The 27,186-nt window shown below is 43.9% G+C and overlaps 1 protein-coding gene across 4 annotated transcripts in view; it reads left to right on the top strand.

The window, feature by feature from the left end:
• LOC137331439 (endothelin-converting enzyme 2-like) overlaps positions 1-27,186 on the top strand; it is a 183,184-nt gene that overhangs the window by 94,318 nt on the left and 61,680 nt on the right. For all 4 annotated transcript variants that reach the window (XM_067995226.1, XM_067995229.1, XM_067995228.1 and 1 more), the window contains exon 4: positions 718-933. In XM_067995226.1, coding sequence (XP_067851327.1) covers positions 718-933 — 216 coding nt within the window. The remainder of the gene's footprint in view (positions 1-717; positions 934-27,186) is intronic.

The raw sequence follows: 27,186 nt of genomic DNA, 5'->3' as shown, positions 1-27,186 counted from the left end.
AGAATCCACATAAACTATTTGAAGAAGAACAGGGGAGTTCTCCCAGTGTCCCGTCCAACATTTATCCCTTAAGCAACACCACTAAAAATAAAGTATTTGGTCATTTATCTCATTGCTGTTTGTGGGACCTTGCTGTGTGAAAATTGGCTATCACGTTTCCCTACATTACAACTAGCATTGGCTGTGAAGTGCTTTGAGATGTCCTGAGATCATAAAAGACACCATATAAATTCAAGTTTATTTCTTTCTTTAATCATTAGGCATTCCAGGGAAATTCAAGTCTTTGTTAATTTTGCAGCTCAGAAATGATGCTGAAACAAACATTAATATTACAGTAATTTGTCTAGATTTATTGTAAAATGAACACTATACTACTAAAATTACCCCAAAATCAAAATAAAAAAAAATCAAATACTACTTCTTAACCTATCTTTCAAATCTCATTTTCTTTCTTTCTTATTCTCTCCCTTACTTTAATTATTTTAAGTTAAATTTTACCTTTTTTTACTTGTTTTATCCTTATCTGCCTATCCTAACCAATTTAGCTGAGTTGAATGGTGCATTCCATGTGGCTCATGTGGACAGTTTTTTAGTTCTGTTTAAAAATTTCATCACAGGAAAAAGGACCAGACCTCAAAAAATGTAGGATTAATTTATCATTTTACATTCATAAATTTGTGTTGTGAAAGTGAAGTCTATATGTATTTTTGTTTGCAGATCCTTCACGTAAAATTTGTCTGACAGAAACTTGCATCATGGTCGCTGCTAAGATTACAGAATCCCTGGACCGTACAGTGGACCCGTGTAATGACTTTTATCAATATGCCTGTGGTGGATGGATAAAGAAAAACCCATTGCCAGATGGAAGGTCACGTTGGAATACATTCAATAGTCTATGGGACCAGAACCAGGCAGTCATGAAGCACCTGTTGGGTATGTAAAATTTAGCAGAAAGGCAAATACAATAGCTATTGAATGTTGTTTTGACAAGGCATCATGCGGTCATATGCAACTCTGTCTTGTTAGCATGTATGTTCATTGCAGATTAATTTGATTGTCATATAGTTTTTGGCATCCCTTACTCTTTGTGCTCATCTCTACAGTAGGTGACACTTTTTCCATTTAAAGCATCATTTCGATGTGATTTATTTATGATAGTAATAGAATCTACTTTTAAGTTTTATATTTTCTTCACCGTTAAATGCAATCATACTCAGTTATAAATCATAGTGACACTTATAACCAGCAGAAAGATGCTTAGAATGCACACATTAAATAAAGGTCCAGTTTCCATGGCAATTTTCAGTACAGCTTTCAGCACTAGGTTCCTGCACTGAACTATTGCACACATGTTTAAAAAAATCTCCAGTGCATAATTAAACAACAAACCTTCTTTAAACTCCCTCCTACAAAGCAGAACGTCTAAGGTAATATTGTGACGTTTGAGAGTACAGAAATAAGTTGTAAAGGCATTCAATGTGGAGATATCATTACAAAATTATACAAATTTTAACAGTACAAACTTTTTCAGACAGATTTTAGCTAAAACTTTTATTGTTTGTGAATAGTATTTAGAAAGATTATAAATAGAGTAGTTTTGTGATTAAAAGTACCCTGTATGTACAATGAGATTGATTTATAAAGTCTTGAATTTAGTCATGTGATTAACAACTACATTCTATCAAAAACACACACAAAAAGACATTCTTATGTTTTCTTACAGCATGGGCATTGTTAAACTGCTTCATTCAGTCTTGATCCAAACAAGAAGCGTAGTAACTAACTCTTCCAACATTTAGGGCTGCAGTGGACTAACTGTATTGCAAAAGATACTGGCCTTGTGACAAGCAATGACTGCCAAGTTGGAGTAGCTGATGGCCTTTGTGCTAAGAGAGATCATCCCAAGGGACTCTGGCACAAGAAAGATATTTTCAACACAAAGCCTGGTCTGTATGACTGACAGTAGGGCAGATTTACTGGCAGATGATACAGCCAATTATTTACGTGCCCCTGCAACGGAAGTCATAAACAAACTGAAGGTAGATCCTGCTTGCTGTTCATCCACTAAGCAGGGTCCAGTTAAGGTAACTGTGGTGGCGAGGAGAGCTCTTTGGGGAAGGGAGAGTGGTGCTTGAAGTGATACTTTAAAGTGGTTGTTGAAGCCACTTCGGAGCAATCAAAGGATGTTGTAACGGTAAATTATGATGCAGCATGCCTTGAGCCAATAGAGACATTAAAGAGATGCAGTGGGATCAGTGGATTGTGTTCATGTGCAAGGGTGTGTAATTTTACAAAAATTATCCGAAATCATTTTTCCATCCACTGAAGTCTTCAGTCATTCATGGCTAGAAAGGTTCCTCCGGCTTAATGCCAACGACTGACTAATTTGTGGCTTTTCAGCAAATCCACAATGGCATTCTAAGGATCAGGAGCGAGCATTAATGCTTAGTTGGTGTTTCATCCAGTGAATGCAATTTGCATGGAGGTTGGCAAAGTGGGTGGAAGGTGTGTGCAGATAGAAAGCATTATTGAGCCAGCTTGCTGGGCGGTAATGGACTGAATGCTGCGTCGCCTAGCTAATGGTAGAGTGGCAGGTTTGGATGGTATTTGTGGTGAAATCTTAAAAGCTGCTGTAGGTAAAGAGGGCATGGAGGGTAATGGTCCTTGAGTTCAGCACATGAAATTGCTAACTCACCCTGGAGCTGTCTTTCTCAGGTTAGGGACCAGGATTCAGTGTTCCAGAATGCCACTGTGGTTTCCTAAGGAATCCTGGTGAAATTGAAAACCACCAAGGAATCTTGCAGATATCAGTGGCTCGTTTGGTGTTTTCTCCAGCTTAGCGGATGAACAGCAAGCAGGATTTTGCTTCAGTTTGTTTATGACTTCAATTGCAGAGACATATGGGGTGATTTTAAACCCCAAGAACGGGTGGGTGGGGGTGGGTGGGAGTTGAAAATAGTTGTTTTTTGTGTCGCGACTGCAACCCAGCTTTACTTCCGGGTTTAACGTCGGCCTGTAAAAGTACAGGCTTCCCACTGGGAATGCAAAGTCCGAAAATTTTGCGGTTGCGACCCAAAAAACAACTATTTTCAACTCCCATCCACCCCCAACCCACCCATTCTTGGGGTTTAAAATCACTCCCATAGAAATCATTGGCTGCATCATAAGAAATGGTCATATCACTTCCATTTAAAGGCTGGAGCTGCTGTTCCTCAAGCCTATGCAATTGACCTTGGAATACAGATGGGTTCAGGTCAGTTGAGGCAGAGCACACTTTGTGTGCTTTGCCGAACAGGCCTCGCAGGGTGCAGGAAAACCGGCCCTTTTATGTTTAGCCGGCTATTTCAGCTCTGCCCCTAATTTTTTACAATTCCTTTTACTTTCCACTAATCTTACATAATGTTTTTTGCTTCTTAAAACAAAATTGTGCTGGTCAATGTGATGAATGTGAGCCATATTTCCATTCTCAGTGATATCTATGTTAGGTTTAGCATTGCCAGATGAGAGTAAAGTTACTTTTCCCATTAATGTATCTTTGTCCCAACCTCAGAAAATCATTCCTAATGCACTAGAATTATATTTTTCTCTTCCCACAACAGTCATTCTTATACCACCTCTAAGTGAGACTACGGGGGTGATTTTAAACCCCAGGAATGGGTGGGTTGGGGGCAGGTGGGAGTTGAAAATAGTTGTTTTTTGGGTGGCGATCGCAACCCGGCTTTATTTCCAGGTTTAAGGTCGGTGCATAAAAGTACAGGCTTCCCACTAGGAATGCAAAGTCCGAAAAGTTTGTGGTTGCGACTCAAAAAAACAACTATTTTCAACTCCTACCCGTTCTTGGGGCTTAAAATCACCCCCTATGACTTTGCGATGTGTCTTAACAGTTTTGTGCTTTGGACTTAGGCTCACTGGAAATCACATTGAGATACCCAGAAATAAAAACAGAAAAAATACTGGAAACACTCAGCAGGTCAGTCAGCATCTATGGAGAGAATAGGATAGGGTTGCCAACTCTGGTTGGAAGTATTCCAGGAGGTTTCATCACCTGACTGCCCCGCCCCCATGTTTCCGCCATTGGTCACCCGACATGTCCATCCTCTGGGCACATCGCCTTTCCATGGCAACTGGAAAGTGAAGAGATTCTTTGGGCCCGATGTTAGCAGGGCTGCGGGTTCTCGGTGGGGGGGGGCTGTCGGGCGCGTGGGTAACGCGCCCGGTGAAATTAGTCAGTTTCCCGCGCGATCGTAGCAGACAATCCATTAATTGGATCCACTTACCTGCTCCTCCGGGTTCCCCACCGCTGATCTGCGCGTCGGGCGGGCTGCGCATGCGCAGTAAGATCTGTCAGCTGGAGGTGCTCTATTTAAAGGGGCAGTCCTCCACTGACAGATGCTACAACAAATCGCAAAAATTACAGCATGGAGCAGCCCAGGGGGAAGGCTGCTCCCAGTTTAATGATGCCTCACTCCAGGTATCAATACATGGGGTGAGGAGGAGGGGGAGGACAGAGATCTTCCACCCGGCGGGCGGGAGGAAGCGGCCTGCCTCTGCCACCAGGAAGGCCTGGCTCGAGGTGGCAGAGGAGGTCACCAGCGCCACCAACATATCGCCCACCTGCATACAGTGCAGGAGGCGCTCCAATGACCTCAGTAGGTCAGCCAAAGTGAGTACACGTAGTCTTTCCCCTACACTCCGTCTGCCACATCACTGCCCCCACCCCACATCTCCTTCGGCACTGCCAACACTACTCTGTCACATCACCCCTCATACCCACTCAAACCTCATCCTCATCTTACCTGCACCTACTCACCTCGCCAGTACTCATCCCGCCACTACCACTCAACCCAATCCTCATACAATCTCATGGCTCTATCTCATACTTACCCTCTCGTGCATCTCTTTCACGGCCAGCCTCACTCAACCTGCCACTACCTGTGCTGCAGCCACAGGGCATGCATCACATATGTGCGGTAGGCAGCGTAAGGCAAACGTGTCGTGAGCATGAAGGGGATGCACAAGGGTGTTTGAGGGTTTGTCATGGGTGTTACTTACATTGAATTTCTGAACAACTCACATTACATATTATATTGGCACCACTACTGTCATGTCTTCGCGAATCCTGTCCGGTTTGTGCAATAATGCCCTCTCCTGAGGATCACTATGAGGAGCCACAACTGATGCCACCCATTGTGTCACTGCAGAGTGGGTGTAGGTGTATTTGCAGGGCTCTTCCGCGCAGACGACTGGGAGACATCGGCGATGTCCCCGGTTGCACCCTGGAAGGATGCAGAGGAGAAGTTGTTGAGGGCCGTGGTGACTTTGACAGCGACAGGTAAGAAGATGGTGCTCGGGCCAGCCAGGAGCAGCTCGGCATGAAAGAGGCTGCAGATGTCCACGACTACATGTCGAGTGATTCTGAGCCTCCGTGTGCACTGCTGCTCAGAGGTCCAGGAGGCTGAGCCTCGGTCTGTGGACCCTGTGGCGAGGGTAGTGCCCTCTGCGACGCATCTCTCTCTGCGGTAGCCCTCCCTCCTGCTGTGCAGGTGGATGTGTCACAGCACTGTGTTGTGGAGCTCCACGTGTCAGAGGTGGATGGCGAGGCTGGTGATGCTGTTCGCCCTCCGAGGAGGTCATGACTGCAGCTACGGTGGCCCCCATCCGGAAGATGTACATCTGAGGGGGTCCGCAAGGTAGGTACATGTCTCTGGACCCCGGGGTAAGTGTGCAGGTTGGTGACTTTGACTGTCAGGAGGGGGGTGGTGGAGGCCAAACTTTGTCCCAAGTGACAGAGTGGCCTCCTGCAATGGGTGAGGGTCTCCCCCCCCCCCCCCCCCCCCCCCCACCTGTCAAATGGACCTTTGCAGCTGCCACAGGCTGACAGCTGCAACACATCCATTTGACCTGGGAGTGTTTCCCCCAGTGTGGGAAATAGTCCCACTTTGTTCTAAAATCCCATATAATCCCTTAATCAGGTCAGTTATTGACCTGAAATACCTAAATAAATACTGTCGAGTGGCATCCCGCTGGCTTTAATTGCCTGCGGGATTCCGACCAGCGGGGGCTGCGCGCGCACGCCGGCGCGTCCGTGGGGAACCCGGAAGTGGGCGGGATCAAGACCGGATCCGGTCCCGCTCCGGGATTCCCCGATTTTCGGGGGCCCCCCCGCCGAGAACGCACCCGATAGCGGGTGGTAAAATTACCCCCTTTGTTCCTGATTGGATGATTCTTGACTGTTAGTCAAAGGGCCTTTTTCCCAAATCCAATATTTTTTATAACTAAAGTGTTCAAAGAAAATGAGAAAACATACAATTTTATGACTTTTTCCCTCGTTGTTTGCCGTCGTGTTCTGGAGATTAATTTTTAATTCCTGGAGACTCCAGGAGAATCCTGAATGGTTGGCAACCCTATCACAGACAAATCAATGCTAAAGATGTAATCCTTGAACTGGAAAAAATTATAGATGAACAGAAAAAGGAAGAAGGAATGAGAAAAAATCCACACATACAAGAGAGGAAGTAGAATAATCTGTAAAGTTCTTAAAGGGAAAATAGGGGATGGTTAAATTGCTGGTGATAATTAACATGAGATGATAAGAAGAGGTATAATAAAATAAATCAGATATTTGAGAGAACATGTGAACAGCTGAGGGAGTAGGGGGTTAAGGCAGGTCTGAAATGGAAACAGCAAAAGTGGCTAAAGCTAAGGTCTGAAGTTACTAAAGTTTATTTATTTCCATAAAATGCATACCTTAACAGCCCAGGACACCCATTTTATATGGCCGAGTAGATGACAGTGTTATACTGGTGTAAACTCCAGGAAATTGAGTGTACAATTAAATAACAACATTTGGTCTAATTTTCATTTAAGTATCTGCAAAATGATGAGTGTGTTTGGTGTTTGTACAAAACCCAATCGACAAATTGAAGTGGCATTAAATGAGTTGAAATCTCGTGTGCTGGATTTCTGTTCATTTTCCCAATTCATTACGCTCGTTTTCTGCTCCTTAAGCAGGTATACCCATTCAGGAAATCTACTCCAGACACTGAACCAATGGAAAATTATAGACAATACAGATGCAAAAATGTAATTATAAAGATACACTTGTATCACTACTTAGCTGACTGGTATATTTTGTATCAAATGAAATCGGTGAAGAGTTTGTGGCAATCCGAAGCCGGAGGTCTAAAGCAATCTCTGAATCCCTAACTAATTAAACTACGCTTTGCATCTTTTGGCACAATACTGCATCTTCACCCGCATAGGTTTTCTCAGGTTGGAAGGTGTGCAGCACTGGTACACTGCCCCACCACCTTTTCATTTTCATTAGTGCGGATACGTCAGTAAATCTCAAAGATAAACTAAGACAGCTATGGAAACATTGCAACATGAATATTTTTCTGCCAAGCTTCAAACAATAAACACATATAATGGGAAGTAAACCCATGCTCTCAATGTAATATCTGTGCCCTGTTAATATAATGGATTTTTTGCTCAGTGGAAACTGTATTAGGCCTAATTGGCACAGAAAATTGTGAACCTTAAAATATTTTTAACTGTTACAGTTTGTGTGTAATGTAATATTTTTTCTCCTAAATTTTCAAAATAAGGAATAGTTATCTATGGAATATGTTTATTCTGGAGTGTTTTTTTAAAACTTAAGGTTTGAAATAACTCATTTACTAAGAGGAATGTGGCATATTGTCCATTTTTATGTTTGTAACTGTATGACGTGGAAAATTACTAAAATGATCTAAAATTCTCATTGACAAAACATCCTTGAAAAAGTGTTTTCATGAAGTTAAAGTAAAACCAAAAGAAAAATTGCTATTCCTTGGCATTTATTGTCAGAAGATGAGAAAGAAATCCATTCTATTTTAAAGGAAATGAGACTTGATGAAAATCTATTCCATTGAGGGCAAATGGTTAATTCATGGTCAGGCAGCTTTATGTAATTTGTAATTTTGTTTTTGACATTTCTCCAAGGTCTATTAAGTCTTTTTTTCCTCCTGCTGTACTTTTGTCTTGCATTTTCAAAGATGAAGCATCATGTATGTGGTGGCTTAATGAGGTTTTTTTTCCCCCTTACAACATAAGACTGACCTGGTTTTCCTTTCATACATTGAAACCATGAGTAACACTGATGGGCATATGCACTGACCATCAATCCTCACGCTCACAATCTCTCAAACTCTTGATATTCATCCAGCCTTTTCAGTTCATAACTATTGAAAAAAGACCATGATCTCAAACTCAATCAGTCCATCTGTATCTGTTTTCATTATTAGAGCTCTGGATTTTGTACAGTATAATACAAATCTCCTGTGGCATTTCTTACTGTGAGTTAGATGATTGACTTTTTATAACAATAGGGGTGTTATCCATAAAGCTTGCTGGGGAAAGTGTTACAGGAAGTAATGTGACACTTACATGAAGTGAGTGGTATATGCAAGACTTTTAATGTTTATAGATATGCTAGGGGTTGCCAAAACTCCTGGATTGCCCAGGAGTCTCCTGAAATGGGCACTTGATAATCTCCTGTTCCGGACGCACCTCTCCGCTGTGTCCATTGGCCCACACAGCACGTGGTTAGGGCACACCCCCTCTCTGGCAATAAGCCTCAGCTATGCCTGAGTACTGAATTCCTCTGATAGAGAGAAGGTATATTCTGCCACTGGGTAGGGTGTGCCTCCATTGAAAGAAAGAAATTGCGGATTGAAAAATTAGTGTTTCGTAGAATCATAGAAAGGTTACAGCACGGAAGGAGGCCATACGCCCATCGAGTCCGTGCCGGCTCCATGAAAGAGCAATCCAGCTAGTCCCACTCCCTGCCCTTTCCCCGTAGCCCTGCAAATTTTTTCCTTTCAAGTACATATCCAGTTCCCATTTGAAGGCCATGAGGGCAGTGCATTCCAGATCCTAACCACTCACTGTGTAAAATAGTTTTTCCTCATGTCACCTTTTTCTTTTGCCAATCAACTTAAATCTGTGCCCTCTAGTCCTTGACCCTTCTGCCAATGGGAACATTTTCTCTCTATCTACTCTGTCTAGACCCTTCATGATTTTGAATACCTCTATCAAATCTCCTTGCAACCATCTCTGTTCCAAGGAGAACAACCCCAGCTTCTCCAGTCTATCCACATAACTAAAGTCCCTCATCCCTGAAATCATTCCAGTAAATCTCTTCTGCACCCTCTCTAAGGCTGTCACATCTTTCCTGAAGTGCAGTGCCCAGAACTGGACACAGTACTCCAGTTGTGGCCGAACCAGTGTTTTATAAAGGTTCATCATGACTTCCATACTTTTGTACTCTATGGGCCCGATTTTAGCACCCGCTATTGGGTGCGTTCTCGGCGGGGGGGGCCTCGAAAATCGTGAAATGTAGGAGCCCGACCGGATCCCGCCCACTTCCGGGTTCCCCGCTGACGCGCCGGCGTGCGCGCGCAGCCCCCGCTGGTGGGAATCCCGCAGGCAATTAAAGCCAGCGGGATGCCACTTGAGAGTATTTATTTAGCTATTTCAGGTCATTAACTGACCTGATTGAGCTGTTTTATTAGGAAGGGTGGGATTTTACCTTGAACTGAGACTGTTTCCCATACTGGGGGAAACACTCACTCCAAACGGACGTGTTGCAGCCAGCAGCCTGTGGCAGCTGGCAAGGTGCATTCCACAGGTGGGGTGGGGGCAAGCCTTCACCAACGCAGGAGGACACTCCGTAACATAGGGCAACGCCTGCCCTCCACCACCCTCCTCCAAGCAAGAAGATTCACCGACGTGGAACCGCAACCCCGGTGCGAGTACACACTTACCTACCGTGCACAACCCCTCAGACCTACACCTGCCAGATGGGGGCCGCCTTGACATCCTCGGAGGACGAACAGCATCACCAGCCCCAGCAGCCTCGCAGTCCACGCCGTCCGCCTCAGAGACGTGGATCCCCACAACACGGTGCTGTGGCACATCCACCTGCACAGCAGGAGGGAGGGCAACCGCAGAGAGAAATGCGTCGCAGGAGGCACTACCCTCCGCACAGGGTCTACAGACCGAGGCTCAGCTTCATGGACCTCTCTGAGCAGCAGTGCATACGGAGGCTCAGAGTCACTCGCCAGGTAGTCGCCGACATCTGCAGCCTCCTTAATGACGAGCTGCTCCCGGATGGACCAAGCAGCATCTTCTTACCCGTCGCCGTCAAAGTCACCACTGCCCTCAACTTCTTCGCCTTCGGATCCTTCCAGGGTGCCACCGGGGACATCACCGGGGTCTCTCAGTCGTCTGCACACAAGTGCGTAAGGCAGGTCACCGATGGGTTGTTCCACAGGGCCTCGCACTACATCAACTTCGCCATGGATGAGCGCAGCCAGATGGAGAGGGCGGTTGGATTCCATGCTGTGGCTGGCTTCCCACGGGTGCAGGGTGTAATCGATTGCACCCACATAGCAATACGGGCACCTCCACATGAGCCAGGGCTGTTCATCAACAGGAAGGGGTATCACTCCATGAACGCCCAGCTCATTTGTGACCACCGCCAGAGATTCCTACACGTGTGCGCCAGATACCCTGGCAGCTGCCACGATGCCTTCGTCCTCAGGGAGTCCACCGTCCCGCCCCTCTTCCACGCACCCAACACCGGCAACGGCTGGCTCCTCGGCGACAAGGGATATCTCCTGCACACGTGGCTTATGACACCTCTGAGGAACCCCATCACCGAGCCGCAGCATCGATACAATGACAGCCACATTGCTACCAGATCTACAATTGAGCAGGCTATAGGGCTGCTCAAGATGTGCTTCAGGTGCCTTGATCATTCTGGGGGAGCGCTCCAATACACGCCACTCAGAGTGGGACGAATTATAGTTGTCTGCTGTGCCCTGCACAACATGGCACAACAGAGAAGGGTTCCGCTGGAGGAGGCCCCATGCACACCCGCCACCCACATTGATGAGGAGGAGGAGGAGGAGGAGGAGTACGAGCGAGAGGAGGAGGAACGACCCATGGGCCGAACACCGGCTCACCTGGATGCTCGTCAGGCCAGGGAGGCACTCATATGCCAACGGTTCTCCTAACATCACACTGTCTGAGGCGTTCACATCTCATCACGTGCACAGACGAGGGTCCATACCAGCCCCCTCCACAGAAGAGTGGTGCCAGTACTCCTGCACCCACTGTATTATGCCCAATGGGTGGGACCAGGTGTTCGTCGTCATGATGAGGCGCACGGAAGGGACCTATTGCACAAGCCGCAGAATAATGGACAAGAGGTGGCAGCAGTGGTGAGAACAATTGTGTTTATTGTGTATGTGCATTCAAGGACTAAAAATAAAAACATAACAATTTGTCAGACACCCTGGTGCATTCCCTTTGTGTTCAAAAAACCTTTGCCGTACGTTTTCGGGAACCCCTACGTGGTGCTACCCCTGTGGCTCCAGCAGAGGTAGTGGCAGGTTGCTCCTGTTCGTGCCCTGACCGGGTAGATGCTTTGGTCCGACGCCCCCTGGGTTTCGGTGCCCATGAGGGCACCTCCACAGACTGCTTCTCGGGCACCTGTGCAGGGGCAGACTCGGCCACCTGGAGAGGAGGCACCATTGCGGGCACTGGTTGAGGGGGGCAACGGGTGAGACGTGGGGGCACCTTGAGTAGCGTCCCCACTTCCATGTCCCCATTCACCATCTTCCCTCTCATGGCCTAGGCCAACATCACCCCTTCCACCCTGCTGGACGGCAGTTTGGATGACCTGTGTGAGATCTTGCAAGGCCACCTCCAATGTATCTGTCAACCTGTTTATGGCGGCAGAATGTTGCTCACCCTGAATCCGAACAGCCGTTGTCAGGGCCTGCATGGACTCAATGTTGAGTTGTGCGTGACGCTCGAGGGAGGCTAGCCTGTCCTCCACCGCAGACATTCCCGCACCTACCCGCCGCACTATCTCAGAGATGCCTTCACGTCCCTGCGACACTATCTCGGCGATACCCTCCTGTACCTGTGCCACCATTGCCCTCATGCAGGAGTTGGACTCCTCCATCCTCTGCGCGATTGTGGAGAGTGTGCGTTGCACCTCTCCCAGTAACTCGGCAATGTGCTGGTGCCCCTCGACGACTCTCCTTTTGACTGGCGGCCCCCTGGGTTCAGCATCTGGGTCCGGCTGAGCAGAGCCTGGAGACGAGTGCTCCCACCGACGCGGACCCTCCGTGGCTGACCCTGCCACCAGGGTCTGCTCATGCTCACATGTGCGCGGTGACTCACCGTGTGCAATCCCAACTAATTGAGGGGGGGACCCACCGAGGTGTGTGTATCTGCGCTGGTGGATGCTTGGCTCATATGTGACGATGCACCCTCAGAGACCGGCATGTCCTCTGAGGAATCACCCTCAATGGACACTGCACTCGCAGACGGCCCTTCAAGAGAACAGAGGGCAATATCAGGCATGTGGACAAATGTTGCGGTTCGGCAGATGCCAGGTGATGCTAAGATCATTTGTGATCATGAGTGCTGAGTGTCAGCTTTCCCTTACCGGACGTTTCTGCAGACCCAGCCTCGCCATCCGCCACGGACAGGCAATGTAGCGTGTGGCTAATCTCCAACGCGTCCACCTCGGCGTCCGTCAGAACCACCTGGTGTGGCGGCCCCCTCCGGTGCGTGCCCTTTCCCGGGCGTTCTTGCATCTCTTCTCCTGTGAAGGCAAAGCACCAATGCATAATTGAGTCAGGATTGCATTGTGAGACGCTTCAAGCATTGGTGTGGGTGGGTTGAGCGTGTGGCAGATGGAGGGGTGGATGCGTGTGCCACATCCCCATCTCATTGTATGGGGATTGGGGTGTGTGGTAGTGGTCGAGTTGGGACAGGGACGGTGGGTACGTGCAGGCAAGGTGAAGATGATAGTTGAGTGGCTGTGAGGATTGTTGCGGGAGCGCTGTGGTGTCAGTGTAGAAGGGGTTGTGAGGTGTTTGAGGTGATGTGGAAGACGGAGTGTGGGAGAGTGCGTTAGTGTACTCACTTTCCCGGACCTGGTGAGGTCATTGAATTTCTTGCGACACTGGATCCAAGTTCTGGTGGTGTTGCCCCTGCTGCTGACCTCCGCCGTCACCTCCTCCCATGCCTTCCTGGTGGCGGAGCCAGGGCACCTCCTTCCGTCGCTGGGGAACAGCGTCTCCCTCCTCCTCCTTACCCCGTCCAGCAGCAGCTGGAGTGCGTGGTCTGAGAATCGTGGGGCAGCCTTACCCCTGGGTTGCTCCATGTTGTGCTACCTCTTGTTTGCAGCTGGAGGGGCATTGGTGGACTGCCCCTTTAAATAGAGCTCCACCATCGCTCAGACGTCACTGTGCATGCGCAGGCCGCCGGCGCGCAGTTGAGAAGCGGAGAACCCGTAACGGCCGGGTAATTACCTCAATTATCCTGCGATCGCGGGCGGGACGCACTCAATTCACTGGCCGCGTTTTCCACGCGCCCGATGGACCACCTGCCGAGAACCCGCACCCCTGGTAAAATCGGGCCCTATGCCTCTATTTATAAAGCTCAAGATCCCTTATGCTTTTTTAACCACTTTCTCAACCTTTCCTGCCACCTTCAGTGATTTGATCACAAATACCCCCAGATCTCTTTGTTCCTGTACTCCTTTTAGAGTTGTGCCCTCTAGTTTATATTGCCTCTCCTCGTTCTTCTTACCGAAATGTATCACTTCGCATTTTTCTACATTAAATTTCATCTGCCACGTGTTTGCCCATGCCACCAGCATGTCTATATCCTTTTGAAGTCTATCACTATCCTCCTCACTGTTTACTACCCTTCCAAGTTTTGTGTTATCTGCAAATTTTGAAATTTTGTTCTTTACATCCAAGTCCAAGTCACTAATATATATCAAGAAAAGCTGTGGTCCCAGCACTGACCCTTGGGGAGCACCACTGTACACCTCCCTCCAGTCCGAAAATCAATTGTTCACCACTACTCTCTTTTTCCTGTCACTTAGCCTTTCGTGATTGGGTTCACTGAGAGAAGCGCATCTGGAGGAAGGAGCGTGGGTGGAGTGATAATATATAAAGTAGAAGATTCCTGAGAGTCTGGGACCTCAGCCACTACTTTAGTAAGCTTAAGAACAATGAAATAGTGATTAATTCTGAGGCTACATGACTTGAGCAAAGATGGTCCTCCTACAACCCAGCACACAAGCTGCTGGTATTTACTACTGGTATAGAATAGTACATTTATCTCTGAACTTTTTGCAACATCAGGGATTTTCAGGCTCTTGTTCTTACTCCAGAGTTCATTCCTTTCCTCTCCCAAACTCTAGATCATAAGGGTTTGGTATCTCACTCGCCTCACTCTCCATCCCAAATGACATGCGGTCAAATGTCACGTGATCACGTCCCCAGGAATATGTCCAACCAGAACTGGCAACCCTAATATATAGAGAAATTTATGGTACTACACAGCAGGTCTGTCAGTATGTGAAAAGAGAAAGGACTAGTTAAAAGTTTTCCCTTTTGTAGGACTGATCAAAACAGGCCATGGAAAAGAAAAAGTGAAGAGTACAGCTATGTTAACTACTATTATAAGCAGGTAGCTAATGGGCTTAATACTACCACGAGCAGTATACTGTATCTTTAGATTATAGGAAGTGTGTGTAAATTATTGTCTTAAGTGTTTGGCGAGATAATGGTAGGGGAATTGTCATATGATGCATCTGCTATGGATGCATGGAAAAGTGCGTCAGGAAGAGTAGCCAGTGGATACAATGGAAAAGTAATTGAAGGTATTGTGGAGGTTGCAGTCCTGTCAGGAAGCCAAGTGGAGAGGGGAAATTCTCTCTTTGTTATTTCAGGATTAACAGTTTTTGTTTTTGTCTCTCTAATAATTGATTACATACTGGTAGAGTATATTTAACCCATGATGAACAAATAACCAGGGAATAATGGGATTTGGAAGCTAAATTAAAATTGCTTGGTTTTGAATGAATCAAGAATATTTTTCGGTAACATAATGTCATCAGCAGGTGACATGAGTGACAGTCTTACAATGTGACTGATGTCTTTTCATTGTGTGTTTCTAAATTAACATTCTCCCTAACATAGGAACAGGAGTAGGCCATTCAGCCCATTGAGCCTGTTCTGCCGTTTAATTGGATCATGGCTGATCTGCACCTCAACTCCATTTACCTGCCGTTGATCCATATCCCTTGATACCCTTACCTAATAAAAATCTGTCGATCTCAGACTTGAAATTTCAATTGTCCTAGCATCCACAGCCTTTTGGGGAGAGGGTTCCACATTTCCACTTCCCTTTGGGTGAAAAAGTGCTTCCTGATTTTGCTCCAGAATGGCCGAGCTCTAATTTGAAGATTGTGCCTCCCTTGTTCTGGATTCTTCTGCCACAGGAAATAGGTTCTCTACATCTACTCTATTGAAACCTTGTCATAATTTTAAACAGTTCAATTAGATCACTCCTCAATCTTATAAACTCTAGAGAATGCATACCAAGTTTAAGCAACCTGTCATCATAACTTAACCCTTTTAGCCCTGGTATCATTTTGGTAAATCTACACTGTACCCCCCCCCACTAAGACTGATATATCCTTCCTGAGGCGAGGTACCCAGAACTGAACGCAATACTCCTGATGGGGTTTCTTATCAAAGCTCTCTACAACTGAAACATAACTTCCTCCCCTTTGTATTCCAACCCTCTTGAGATAAAGGCCAACATACCATTAGCCTTTTTGATTACTTTCTGCACCTGTAACAACTTTACAGGTGTGCCAAAGCCCTTTTGAGAGTATTTAAGAGGTTTAACATCTGAAGTCTTTTAAATACCATTGTATTTTGTCTGGCTTTGATTTTATACAATCTGACATTCTTTCATTGTTGTAACTTGCATTAGTATCTCTATATATTTTACATTCTCTAACAAATGTGTTTCAAAAAACATATATTGGGGTAAATTGTGTGTTTCCAGTGGGGAACCACACTTGAAGAGAGTATTGATGGGAGATAAGCTATAAACACTGGAATGCCGATTCTCTCGAAGCACTGGGAACATGGGATCATTGAATTTACCCTATTATAAACTGTACTTTGAAATAAAAATTTATGCAAACCTATTGTTACTCCAGTGGCCCAAAGGTAAAGTAAACTGGTGAACATTTTTTTTGAAAATGTTTAACATTATGATCACTTGGAAACACAACCTTAATTTAATCCCAGCTCCTTATTTGCTTCATTTTAGTTTGCCATGACCGTTGTAGTTGGTGATTTTGTAAAAGTCAACCCTTCTGACTCAGAGGCGGGAGTGCGACCACTGAAGCAGTGGTCACTCTGTCCGGTTGCAAGTATCCTGCTGGATGTCAACCTAGTATTTTGAGACCATATTCTAGTCTCCACTTGCCGTGGCTGTCTGGAGTGGGGTTCAAACCCAACATCTTCTGACTTGGGTGGGAATGCTACCACTATGCCAAAGTCTCATTCCCTAAAAGGAAGTACAGATAATTGTTTTGGGATGTAGTAAACAAAGGCAGGAAAAGTGTTTCATGGTAGATGATCTTTGTAGTGGTCTTGGCTTGGAAATTACATTGTGTAATATTATCATATGAATACTTAAAACATTCATATCAAATTCCTTTGCCCACCATTTTAACAGCACCAGTAGCCCATTTAAAAAATAAAAGATTTGTATGATATCTCACAGTGTAGTTTCCTGTAAAGTGGTAGCAGGGATGTGTTGATTTGTATATTGTTCATCTAATCTTTAGACACACCCATCATGCTTTCCGTTTAGGCTATTTGTGTTTCTTCGCTTGGAATGCTGCTTTAGGTACTAGACTGTTATATTTTTTGATTTAGGAAGTTGAAACCAAATAGCTTAAAAATCCCATACCTTTATTTGCAATGCTATATTTCTTCTCAAGAAAGTTTTAATTGAAATTCCTGTTTGGTAACGGTGGTTATGTGGGATAGCAGTTATAGGTATGCTTAATTTAGCATTTGTCCCCGAAGAGGTTATATACAACAAAGAAGTTGTTAAAATGCTGAATTAAAATTTTTTTGAATCTGTTTCCCGGCCGCAGCCAGCTGGATTGAACAGCTGGCTGGCTGTCGGGAGTTAGGCCTGCGGCGCCAGGCCACAGCTGGGGAACTAAGGGAGGGAGGGAGGTGAGTGGTGCATCGGAGGGGAGGGGGAGAAAGAGTCGGAAACCTGGGGGCTGGGGGTGGGTGGAGTCTGACATCTAGGGGAGGTGAGACGGACATCGGGGTGGGGGGTTGGAGTCTGGTCGGAGGTTGTGTAGCGGGTCGGCCGATGAGGGTCTCTGATCGCAGGGTGGTTTAAGCTTGTTGGCCAGGGGGAAGCACTCCTGTTCCTCTTGGCCCACAAGCAGTGCTGGAAAGGCACTTCTTGTTCCATCCAGCTGTTCTCCCCTTCCTTCAGCTGGAAACCTGGCCGGCTAGTGTTAAATCAGGAATAAAGATAAAATCTTAGGTATACAGCCTCATTAAAATATTTGAATACCGGGCCCACCTCCGGAGAGCTGGTTAGTGCCCCCTCTGCCCCCAACCTGCTTCAGTTAAGATCGGAAGTGGGAGGGTTGGGGTTGAGTTCCCCATTTAAAAATTTTTTTAACCCCCACCTGACAACCACCCACCCGACCTTGGCGGTTAAAATTACCCCCATTAACTCCAAAGAAATCCCACTTACCTCTCTTTTCCCCTTCCCATGAGGATAGTTACTAGTTGGCTATTTGACAATTGACAGCAGCCAGGCATTCCCCACAAAGTTCTTTTTTCAGAAAATAAAAAGTTTTATAAAGCTATATTTTAGTAGCTTCTTTGTATACAACTTCTTTGGGGATAAATAATAAACAAGCATACCTTTAACTGTGATTCTTAGTAATATCAGCTCAGCGTAAAGCATTTTGTTTCAAGTTTCTATGCAACCAACAGTGGAAGAAAATAACATCTGATTTATGTAGTTCTTGGAGGTTCCAGTCCCACTCCAAAGACTTGAGCACATAACATAGGCTGACACTTCAGTGTCGGAGATGCCATCTTTCAGGTGAGACGTTAAACCGAGGCCTCGTCTGCTCTCTCTGATGGACGTAAAAGATCCCTTGACATTACTCGAAGTGGAGAACTCTCTTGCTCTTTTGTGTCCTGGCCAGTATTTATCCCTCAACCAACACCATTATAACAACCTGGTTATCTCATTGCTGTTTGTGGGACCTTGCTGTGTGCACATTGGCTGCCATGTTTCCGACATTACAACAGTGACTACACTTCAAAAGTACTTCATTGGTTGTAAAGCGCTTTGGGATATCCTGAGGTTGTGAAAGGTGCTATATAAATGTAAATCTTATCTATTATTTTAACAGCAAGCTGAGACATATTTTTGTAATCGTTTTAGTCAAAGTTGCGACTTCAGACAAAGTTTGCAGACATTCAAAACCTGTGAACTCAGCCACTCATGCAGGTAACTTACCCCTCTTCTACAAACATAACTTAAATCAGGTGCAATTCTGGTGTAAATGGTGGAATTCCTGGGACAACAGGTTTTATCCTCATTCTCCTGCTATTTGCATACATGTTCCACTGTGGGGATAGGCACATCTGCCAGAAGCTAATTTTACCAGAATTTAGCACATATTTAAGAACAGTTGTAATTTTGGCATTTTTATTTACATCCCAAATTCCAGTGTCCTGCTCCACTTTTGCACCAAACAACCCCTTGATTTTCGGGCCCTGTCAGTCTTTAGATCTCACCATTATCCAGCAAGTATTTTTTCTCTAGGTACTTGTGTTGTATTGCATAAATGGTAGACACGATACATGGAACTTTTGGAGGTCCCGTGCAGTGGGGGCCATGGGAAAATTGTAGGTGGTTTGCCTGCAATTTTCTGCCGGTGACATTAATGGGAGGAAAATCGCAGGTAATGCTCCTGTGATTTTCTAATGAGCCGCCTGCTGCGGCGAGTCCTTGCTGGTGGCATGGGGTCTCTGAAAAGTCCGCCCTTTGGATCTTAAAAAGAAAATATTTCAAAATTTTATTGCTCAGAAAATACCAGCAGGCAGTTATAAAACTATCTGGTTATGTATTTGAACCACAGTTTCTGTAATGCATTTTTAAAACATGACCATTTTAGTCGTAGGCTCAGCTGTGAACTGCAGTAAACACTTCTATCCTCAGTGTTATGTTTTGTTTTCATTTTTATCTGCCATGTGTCTGCTGTTCTGATTAATATCTTAGTCCCACCTTTGTGCTGTATTGACCTGGCTCACTTCCATCTTCATCCCTTTTTTTGCTGCTGTTCCAGTTTCCTTCCCACTGTTATTTGCAACAGGAAACTGTTGTCATGCCAAACATAAATCCAAAACGCCATTAAGCAAGGGTCAGCAGGGTGTAAATCTAGAATGTATACCAAAGCTGACACTTCTGGCAAATTATCATTTTTCACAGCTTTGATTCACTTTAAACATAAATAAGGCAGAAAGCAAATCTGTCTTGTTAGCTGTGATGTAATTTAACTGTTGTAATGTGCAAATGAGCTCCTCAATTGTTGCTTAAATCATTGAACAGACCTTTGCATTTCTATCAGCCAATGTATAAGCTTTGCAGAATTCAAATTAGAGTGCAGGATGGTTGTGGCTACAGTACATTATCACAAACTTTTGCAAATAAAAATAGTTTCTTCCAATACTTTCTAATTCTACTAACACTTGCTCACTTGTAACTTGCTTTATGTAGGATGCATGAGTGTGACGTTGCAGTAGCCTGTGCTTAGTCTCTCAGTGTAAAGAATATCTTGTGTAATGTCGCAACACAGATCATCTGACTGAAACCCCTTGTGAGTATGCAGCCTTCATAGAAATGAACAAATGATAATTCACATCTGCAATTTCTTGGAAATTATATAAATTGTAGTAGATACTCCGTGGTGTAGATGGAACTGAGCTGCTGAGGGGAGTTTTATTTTTTTGCTGGGTGAGGTTAAAAAGTATGATTGACCCTTCTACTTGATTTTATGCCCACTTTTGTTTTAAACATGGCAAGGAAAAAAACACAGCACCGTGTGAAATTCTCTGGGTTTGTGTAAATTTGCCTTCTCTCTGTGGTGAGAAGAAGAAGAGCTACATATAGAATCTTTTGTTGAAATTGTCTGAGTGCATTTGCATTCATGGTGGGTGTTGAAGCGTTGTCAAGGAAGGTTTAGCTCAAACTGGTGCTTTTATCTTTTATTTAGTAAAACCGTGGTGGATATGATGTATTCTTTCCCTATTGGGGACAGGAGCTTGTGTTTTTCCCCCCCATCAGCAGGAAGTTAACGTTTAACTTTTTGTCTGCAGCAACTTTTCTGTCTCTATTTAATTTTCTTTGGTTGTCTCAAACTCACAAGGTACTTAAGGGTGAGTTCGGCCATTTGGCTGATCTTAATACATTCATCCAGAACACTCCCCTCATCTAAATTGTTCCAGCATTTTTTCTTTCACCATTCTGCTTGAAAGTCCAATCTAAGGATTGATCACTGCACGAGGAAGAACCTCCTGCTATCAGTCCTAAAGTTACCTTTTACTAGTTTGAACCTGTGTCCCCTTTTGCTTCTCCCACAGTTTAATTTAGTATCTTGCATACCTCTACATTTAGTATCTTGCATACCTCTAGAAGATCACCTCTCAGAATCTTCCTTTCCAGGCTGAACAATCCATGGGGTAGATTTTCAATTTGCCGTCTGGGTGTAAAACTGGTGTTGCAGATTGGCAGCCGATTATAGAAACCGCCCAATTTTCATTTCCATTGATTTCAAAGAAAATTGGGATTTTCCTATAATGGGCTGCTAATCCGTAACACCAGTTTTACACCCAGGTAGCACATTGAACAATCCATGGGGTAGATTTTCAATCAATCTGAATGAAAATTAGGCAGTTTCTATAAAGCACGGCTGATCTGCAACACTAGTTTTTTTACTCCCAGGTGGCAGGATGAAAATCTACCTCCAAGTCTCTCCAGTCTTTCCTTATAACTTAGACCCCTGGCTCAGCCTTGTGGCTTTTCTCTGCAACGTTCCCAGCACTTGTTTCCTGGCGGCCAGAACTGGACACATTACTGAAGATGTGTTCTGACCAGAGCACTACATTTTGATCACGACTTCCTCTGATTTCTTTTCTACTCTTTTGGATATACAGTTCAACATTCTATTGGCTTTGCTGACCCAGATCTGCATTGGTTGGACTTATTGACTGTTGAATTTACTAAGATTCCTGGTTCTCTTCCAACTTCATCCATGGCTATCTCACCACCATTCATAAAGTATGGATGTCGTTCATTTTCCTTTCCTGTGTGTGTGCAGTTGTTTACACTTAAATGCATTAAATTTCATTTGCCATTGATCAGCCCATTCAAATATTTTGTTTAGTTCATTGAGTTTTTGACTTGCCTCCTTTTAATTCCACTGCTCCTCCAAGTTTGGTATCTGAAAATTTAACCAGTTTGGTGGTTAGGCTGTCTCTTTGATGGTCATTGCCTGGCATTTGTGTGATGCAAATTTTTATTTGCCACTTATCAGCCCAAGCCTTGATGTTGTTCAGGTCTTGCTGCAAATTTTATTACATTGCTACAATGCTGGATAATTGCCACTGAAACAGAATTACTTACTGAGAAGTTCTGTTGTTGTACCAGAGTTCTGCTGTATTAAAAAGCAGGAAGTACTTAACATTGTAATCCTAGTTTTTTTTTACATAATACCACCTGGTGGCAGGAATCTGGGGTAATATGTACCAGCAGTAAAGTTTGTTACGGCATGACTACGGCCTTTGTCATGAGTGTCAGAGAGCCATGATTTTCACCCTGTCTTATGATCTTTATACCCCTCCAGTTCCATTTTACTTATTTCGGGCAGATTTGAAATCAGCTGCTGTTGTTGCATACTAAGGATATACCAACTCTGACATAGATTTGAATTTAGATTACATATTTTGGGGTACATTTGTAATTTGGATTCACTCAGAATTTCTACATTCAATCTATACATGGTACTTCTGAAAGTGAATTCTGAAGCCCAGCTGATTGCTACAAACCAGAAGTGGTTGGTTAGCAAATTCCTGCCAGCAGGTTCAATGCTGCCAGGGATTTTGTGAGCTAAGAATTTCTATTTGTAGCACTCAGCTGAGACTGTGTAATTCATATTAAATTGTGTGCGTATGTAATAAATATCTAGAAATGATGAGAGGTGTACAAATTGCACCCCAAAGAATTGAATTCGCATCCATATTTATGTCAGAGCAAGTGTACTTGAATGAGCCCACTTTAAGCAAAGCTGGCACCTATAATAGGAATGCACATAGCGATCCTTTAGCTCCTGAGTCCTGCAGCCACCCCCCCACCCCCCCCCCCACCTTTTAAAAAAAAAAGACATCAATGACACTGAACTTGGCCTCAGCAGCAACGTAGCCCTCAAAAACTACCCGCAGGATTCATGCAGTATTGCTGAACTGCATGTTGGCAATACTCCCACCCCACATCCTGAATGATTATACCCCTTCTCTGAATCCAACTAACTGGAGACATGCAAGGCCCTCCTCCATCTCAATGTACAAAAGTATCTCTAGCAACCCCATCTACCAAGCCCTAGATGCATTAGCCAGTAACCAACATAACTCCCAGAAGGCAGCAGGATCCACTGCTCTCAAATACAACACCAGTGGCACCAGAGAGAACATCCCCATAAAACACGTCCATGACGGTTGATGATTTTTATTATGATCTCCTTTAACTTTAGCATTTTTATCATGGCTTGTCATTGTTTTTCCCAAAATTAATCACAAAATTACAACCCTAAGCATCACCCTTTAATTTTTGTCTCATAAAATATACTTTATTCATAAAATTTGCAGCAATACATACAATACAGTTGTCATATCACATTCCAAATGTACACAATACAGATTATACAATTTGCAGGTTACATCAAGTACAGTTCAATGAACACATTGTATATAATTACAGTTCATGACACTCTAGGGTGCCTCATTGCATTACACTCAATACAGATTATTGATTACAGATTCATTACAGGTACATTACATCAATTTGAATTTTACATTCTGCCTGAGGGGGTTTTTCCCTGATTGCAGCCCCTTGGTATACAATGGCAGGAAGGCTCTAAACGGCTGCCTTTCCCCACAGAGCCTTTGCGGCGGCCGCACCCAGCCTCAGTGCGTCCCTGCGCACGTAGTCCTGGACCTTGGAGTGTGCCAGTCTGCAACACTCGGTCGAGGACAGCTCCTTGCACTGGAAGACCAGCAAGTTTCGGGCAGACCAAAGGGCGTCTTTCATCAAGTTGATGGTCTTCCAGCAGCAGTTGATGTCCGTCTCGGTGTGCGTCCCCGGGAACAGCCCGTAGAGCAGAGTCCTGTGTTACAGAACTGCTCTGGACGAACCTGGACAGATGCCACTGCATCTCTCTCCAGACCTTCCTTGCAAAAGGAAGGCTTTTTGTGTCCAGTTCTGGCCACCAAGCTTTTTTGTGACTGGCTGGCTGACCCTCTTACACCATTCATTTGAGGTGAGAAATTGAGGTGTGTGTGCTACAAAGTATTGATAATTTGCACTCCAGCAACTCTTGTATTTGATTTGTGGAGGTTGGGAGATTGATATGAAGTGGCTTTGACTCCAGACTAAAGAGGAGCTTGTTACTAGATTTGTCTTTTAATATAGAACCGATTATATTCCGCCCATTTGATTCTTGATATTACTTGGATCTAAAAATGAGTCATGGTTCTGGTGTGTCCCTTGCCTTCATCTCCATTGACATTTTGTGATGATGAATAGACATCACAATGTTTTATTCAAATAAACAGATTTCCTTATCAATGAAGAAAATTCAGCAGTTAGTCCAGTTAATCTGGAATAACTTAAGTTTAACTTAAGATGGTATAAACTTTGTAGTTTTATAAATGTATCTATATACAGTGCTTCGTAGCCGATTTACAATTTTGTTTTCTAAATGAAAGATGACCCAATGAGCCCCTGTACAACAGGCGTTGAATTAATCAACTGACACTTAAAGGTCAGTTTAAAATATCACTGGCTGCCACTAGCATTGGCTACGATCTGCAGGGCTAGAATGTGATTTGAAAGGTACAATACCAAAATGTAAACTATTAAGATTCTGCCCACAATTTTTTTGGATTCACACAGGCTCACTGAGATAATGGGATTCATTAGTTTACTGCATTGAATACCCTGCAGAGGTGTGCTATCAGTATATATGACATCAATGGAAAAGAAAATCGGGCAATGTGTAAAACGGGCTGCTGATTCACTATCGCCTGTTTTGCACTAATGCCAAAGACCAATTTCACCTCAGTGGAACTGGAGTACTGATTTGATGATGCAACACATCATAAATGTAAATTGTTCAAATTCTGTGCTACAACTGTATTGCAACTTTAATGCACCCAGTCACTCCACGCCTTTAGTATTTTTCAGAACGGTTGTGGTCTTAACATCTGGCAACTGTAAATATGTTATCACAAAGTTCTGAAGCAAGTAATTTAGCCTGCTAAAACCCCAAAGTTCAATGTATAATTTTCAGTGAGAAATGTGATCTTGTATGTAAAGTTCACATGAAAAACAAATGAGTGAATAATTTATGCAGGCCTCATTTTAATAGCAGCTTCTGCATTTCACATTTGTATCAGACACGGCATAAATGTATGCTACCGTAGAAACGATTATTGGCCCGGAATTTGATCTGAATGGTGAATGAATGGCGCCCGCCGCTCATTAGATTTAAACTTGCCCACAAACAATCCATGGGCTTTAGTGCCTGAACCTCCTCTAATGGTGAGCTGCAAAAAGTGCAACATCCTCTCCCGGGCATCTGTGAGCTGTGTGGACAGGGAAAGGATCGCTCTGTCCTCTCAACCGATCAGATGGAAGCATCCTTGACAAGCTGCGCAGAGTCAACCAGGAAGTACAAGCTAAATCAGTTAGAGAAAGCAAAATAAAGAGAGGGTAAGAAATATTGAATTAAAAGATAGAAATAAAATGTAAAAAAAATAAAAGTTTTAATTTTTCTAAAATGACCAACAACAATTAAAATGGGAAAGAATGAGACTCCATATTTTTTTAAGTTAATTTTAAGTGCCAGAGAGGTTGTTTGTCTGTTAGTTACAAGTTAGTTTGGACCTCAAAAAAAAAATAAACAGCATACCTTTTTCTGTGTAGATTAGTTCGTTTCCAGCTGGGCAGTGCAGCAACTTCGCGCTGGTCCATTTATTTCGCCAGCGAGCTGCCCTTCCTGCGCAGCTTTCAAACGAGCAGGGAATCTCGTAGAGAAACTTTTCAGGTTTGACTGCGCGTGTGTACTCACCAGAAGTTTCTCTTCCATTTGCCCTTAAATAACAGTGAGCGCTGTTTGGCTCTCCGTTATTTTTGGAGCAAATTCCGGGCCTTAATAGTCAAATAAAATTTGTGTTTTTCATGGATGAACCTATCTCATAAAACTATATTTATTGCAACTATTTAGACTGGAATAGAGTTTGGAATGTGAATTCTTTTGCCTCAATAATGTGTACCCCCAAAATGTTTTTTCCAACATTTAAAATAGTTCTAGAGTATGAATGTAACTGTGTGCAGTTGATCTTATATTGGTATCATCACAAACTTTGTATAGTGCATGCCAATTAAACCGCACCTATATGTCAAGGTAACCACTGATCTGTCAGTACAAGTTCTGCAAGAAAGTGTTTTTCTCTCTTTGGTACTTCCATTGCTGTTTACCTTGGTTCTCGCTAACGCTAACCTGCACACAAGCTTTCTAGGCTTAGGCAAGTGGTGCTTGATCTGATGCGGAAAGTATGTGTATTCCATCTCAAGCAAATGAAAACTCTACTATATGGATTTCTCGATAATTTGGTTTGGAAACTCTTAAGTATGGTGATGGATTTCTGCGTGTGCCGGACACCTGAATGACCGTAAAATAACTCAAAAAAAGTTATTGCAATGTTAAATGCAGTAATTTTTAAGTGATAATTGTAGTGGATGTGTTTTTTTTATAAAAAGGGAGAGCCAGGTTGACCTATGTTGCTTTCTGCTTCGTTAACAATTGTAATTCTGTTGGGCTTTAAGAAAAAAATCCTGGTGGATGTTCACTGCTTGTTGCCATGGTGCTGACCTAGTCCTCTGGAGACTGTGCTCACATTATCTCCAGGAGCTTTAAAAGGAAACTTAGACTGTTTACTGCAATTTTTAAAAAAATGCAAGCAGAATGAGAAGTTATGCAAAATAGCATTAAAGTTAAAATTACTATTTTGCCAGTGTCTGAATAAAAAATGTCATCCTTACTGAATATCTTCTTGTTAATTTATGTTCAGATGTTTTAAACTAGGCTTCTAGCCAGCTGTCAAATGCTTTTTAAATTGCTCTTTACATCACTTGTAAACAATTTTACAACACCAAGTTATAGTCCAGCAATTTTATTTTAAATTCACAAGCTTTCGGAGGCTACCTCCTTCCTCAGGTGAACGATGTGGAAAATTTCCACATCGTTCACCTGAGGAAGGAGGTAGCCTCCGAAAGCTTGTGAATTTAAAATAAAATTGCTGGACTATAACTTGGTGTTGTAAAATTGTTTACAATTGTCAACCCCAGTCCATCACCGGCATCTCCACATCATGACTTTACATCACTGACATGTTGTAAAATTATGACTGTTTAGCGAATGGTTGATTCATTGGGCGTTTTCGTACTATGTTTTTTATTATGTTAAATTATTGCTTTGCGATTTTATTAAGCACAATTTATTCAGTTTCCAACTCTGAGTTCAGACATCTTTTATGGGAATTTAAGATCTTTGTTACAAAAGTACACATCTTACCCGTGCTATTTTAAAATAAAGTTAAACTTGTACTTATGATTTGCTAATGTTGGCTAGATGCAAAGCAGCAGAATTTCCTGTATGCTGGATGAATTAACAGTTTATCTGTTGTGGACATCTAGAAACCTGTGAGCTGACACTTGCCTACGTGTGTATTTGAATTATTGATTGTGTCTTTTTAGTACTTTTGAAGTGTAGGGCCCGATATTACCAGGGCGGCGGGTTCACGGCGGGGGGGGGGGGGGGCGATAAATCAGTCTGCCCCGCGCGCAAGCACAGGCTAATTGGATCCACTTACCTCTTGTTCCGGGTTCCCCGCTGCTAAGCTGCGTGGCGGGCGG

The sequence above is a fragment of the Heptranchias perlo genome, chromosome 13 (genome assembly GCF_035084215.1).
Source record: "Heptranchias perlo isolate sHepPer1 chromosome 13, sHepPer1.hap1, whole genome shotgun sequence".
NCBI classification, from domain to species: domain Eukaryota; kingdom Metazoa; phylum Chordata; class Chondrichthyes; order Hexanchiformes; family Hexanchidae; genus Heptranchias; species Heptranchias perlo.
The sequence above is the reverse complement of the archived record's forward strand: the minus strand, read 5'-3'. Positions and strand labels throughout refer to the sequence as shown.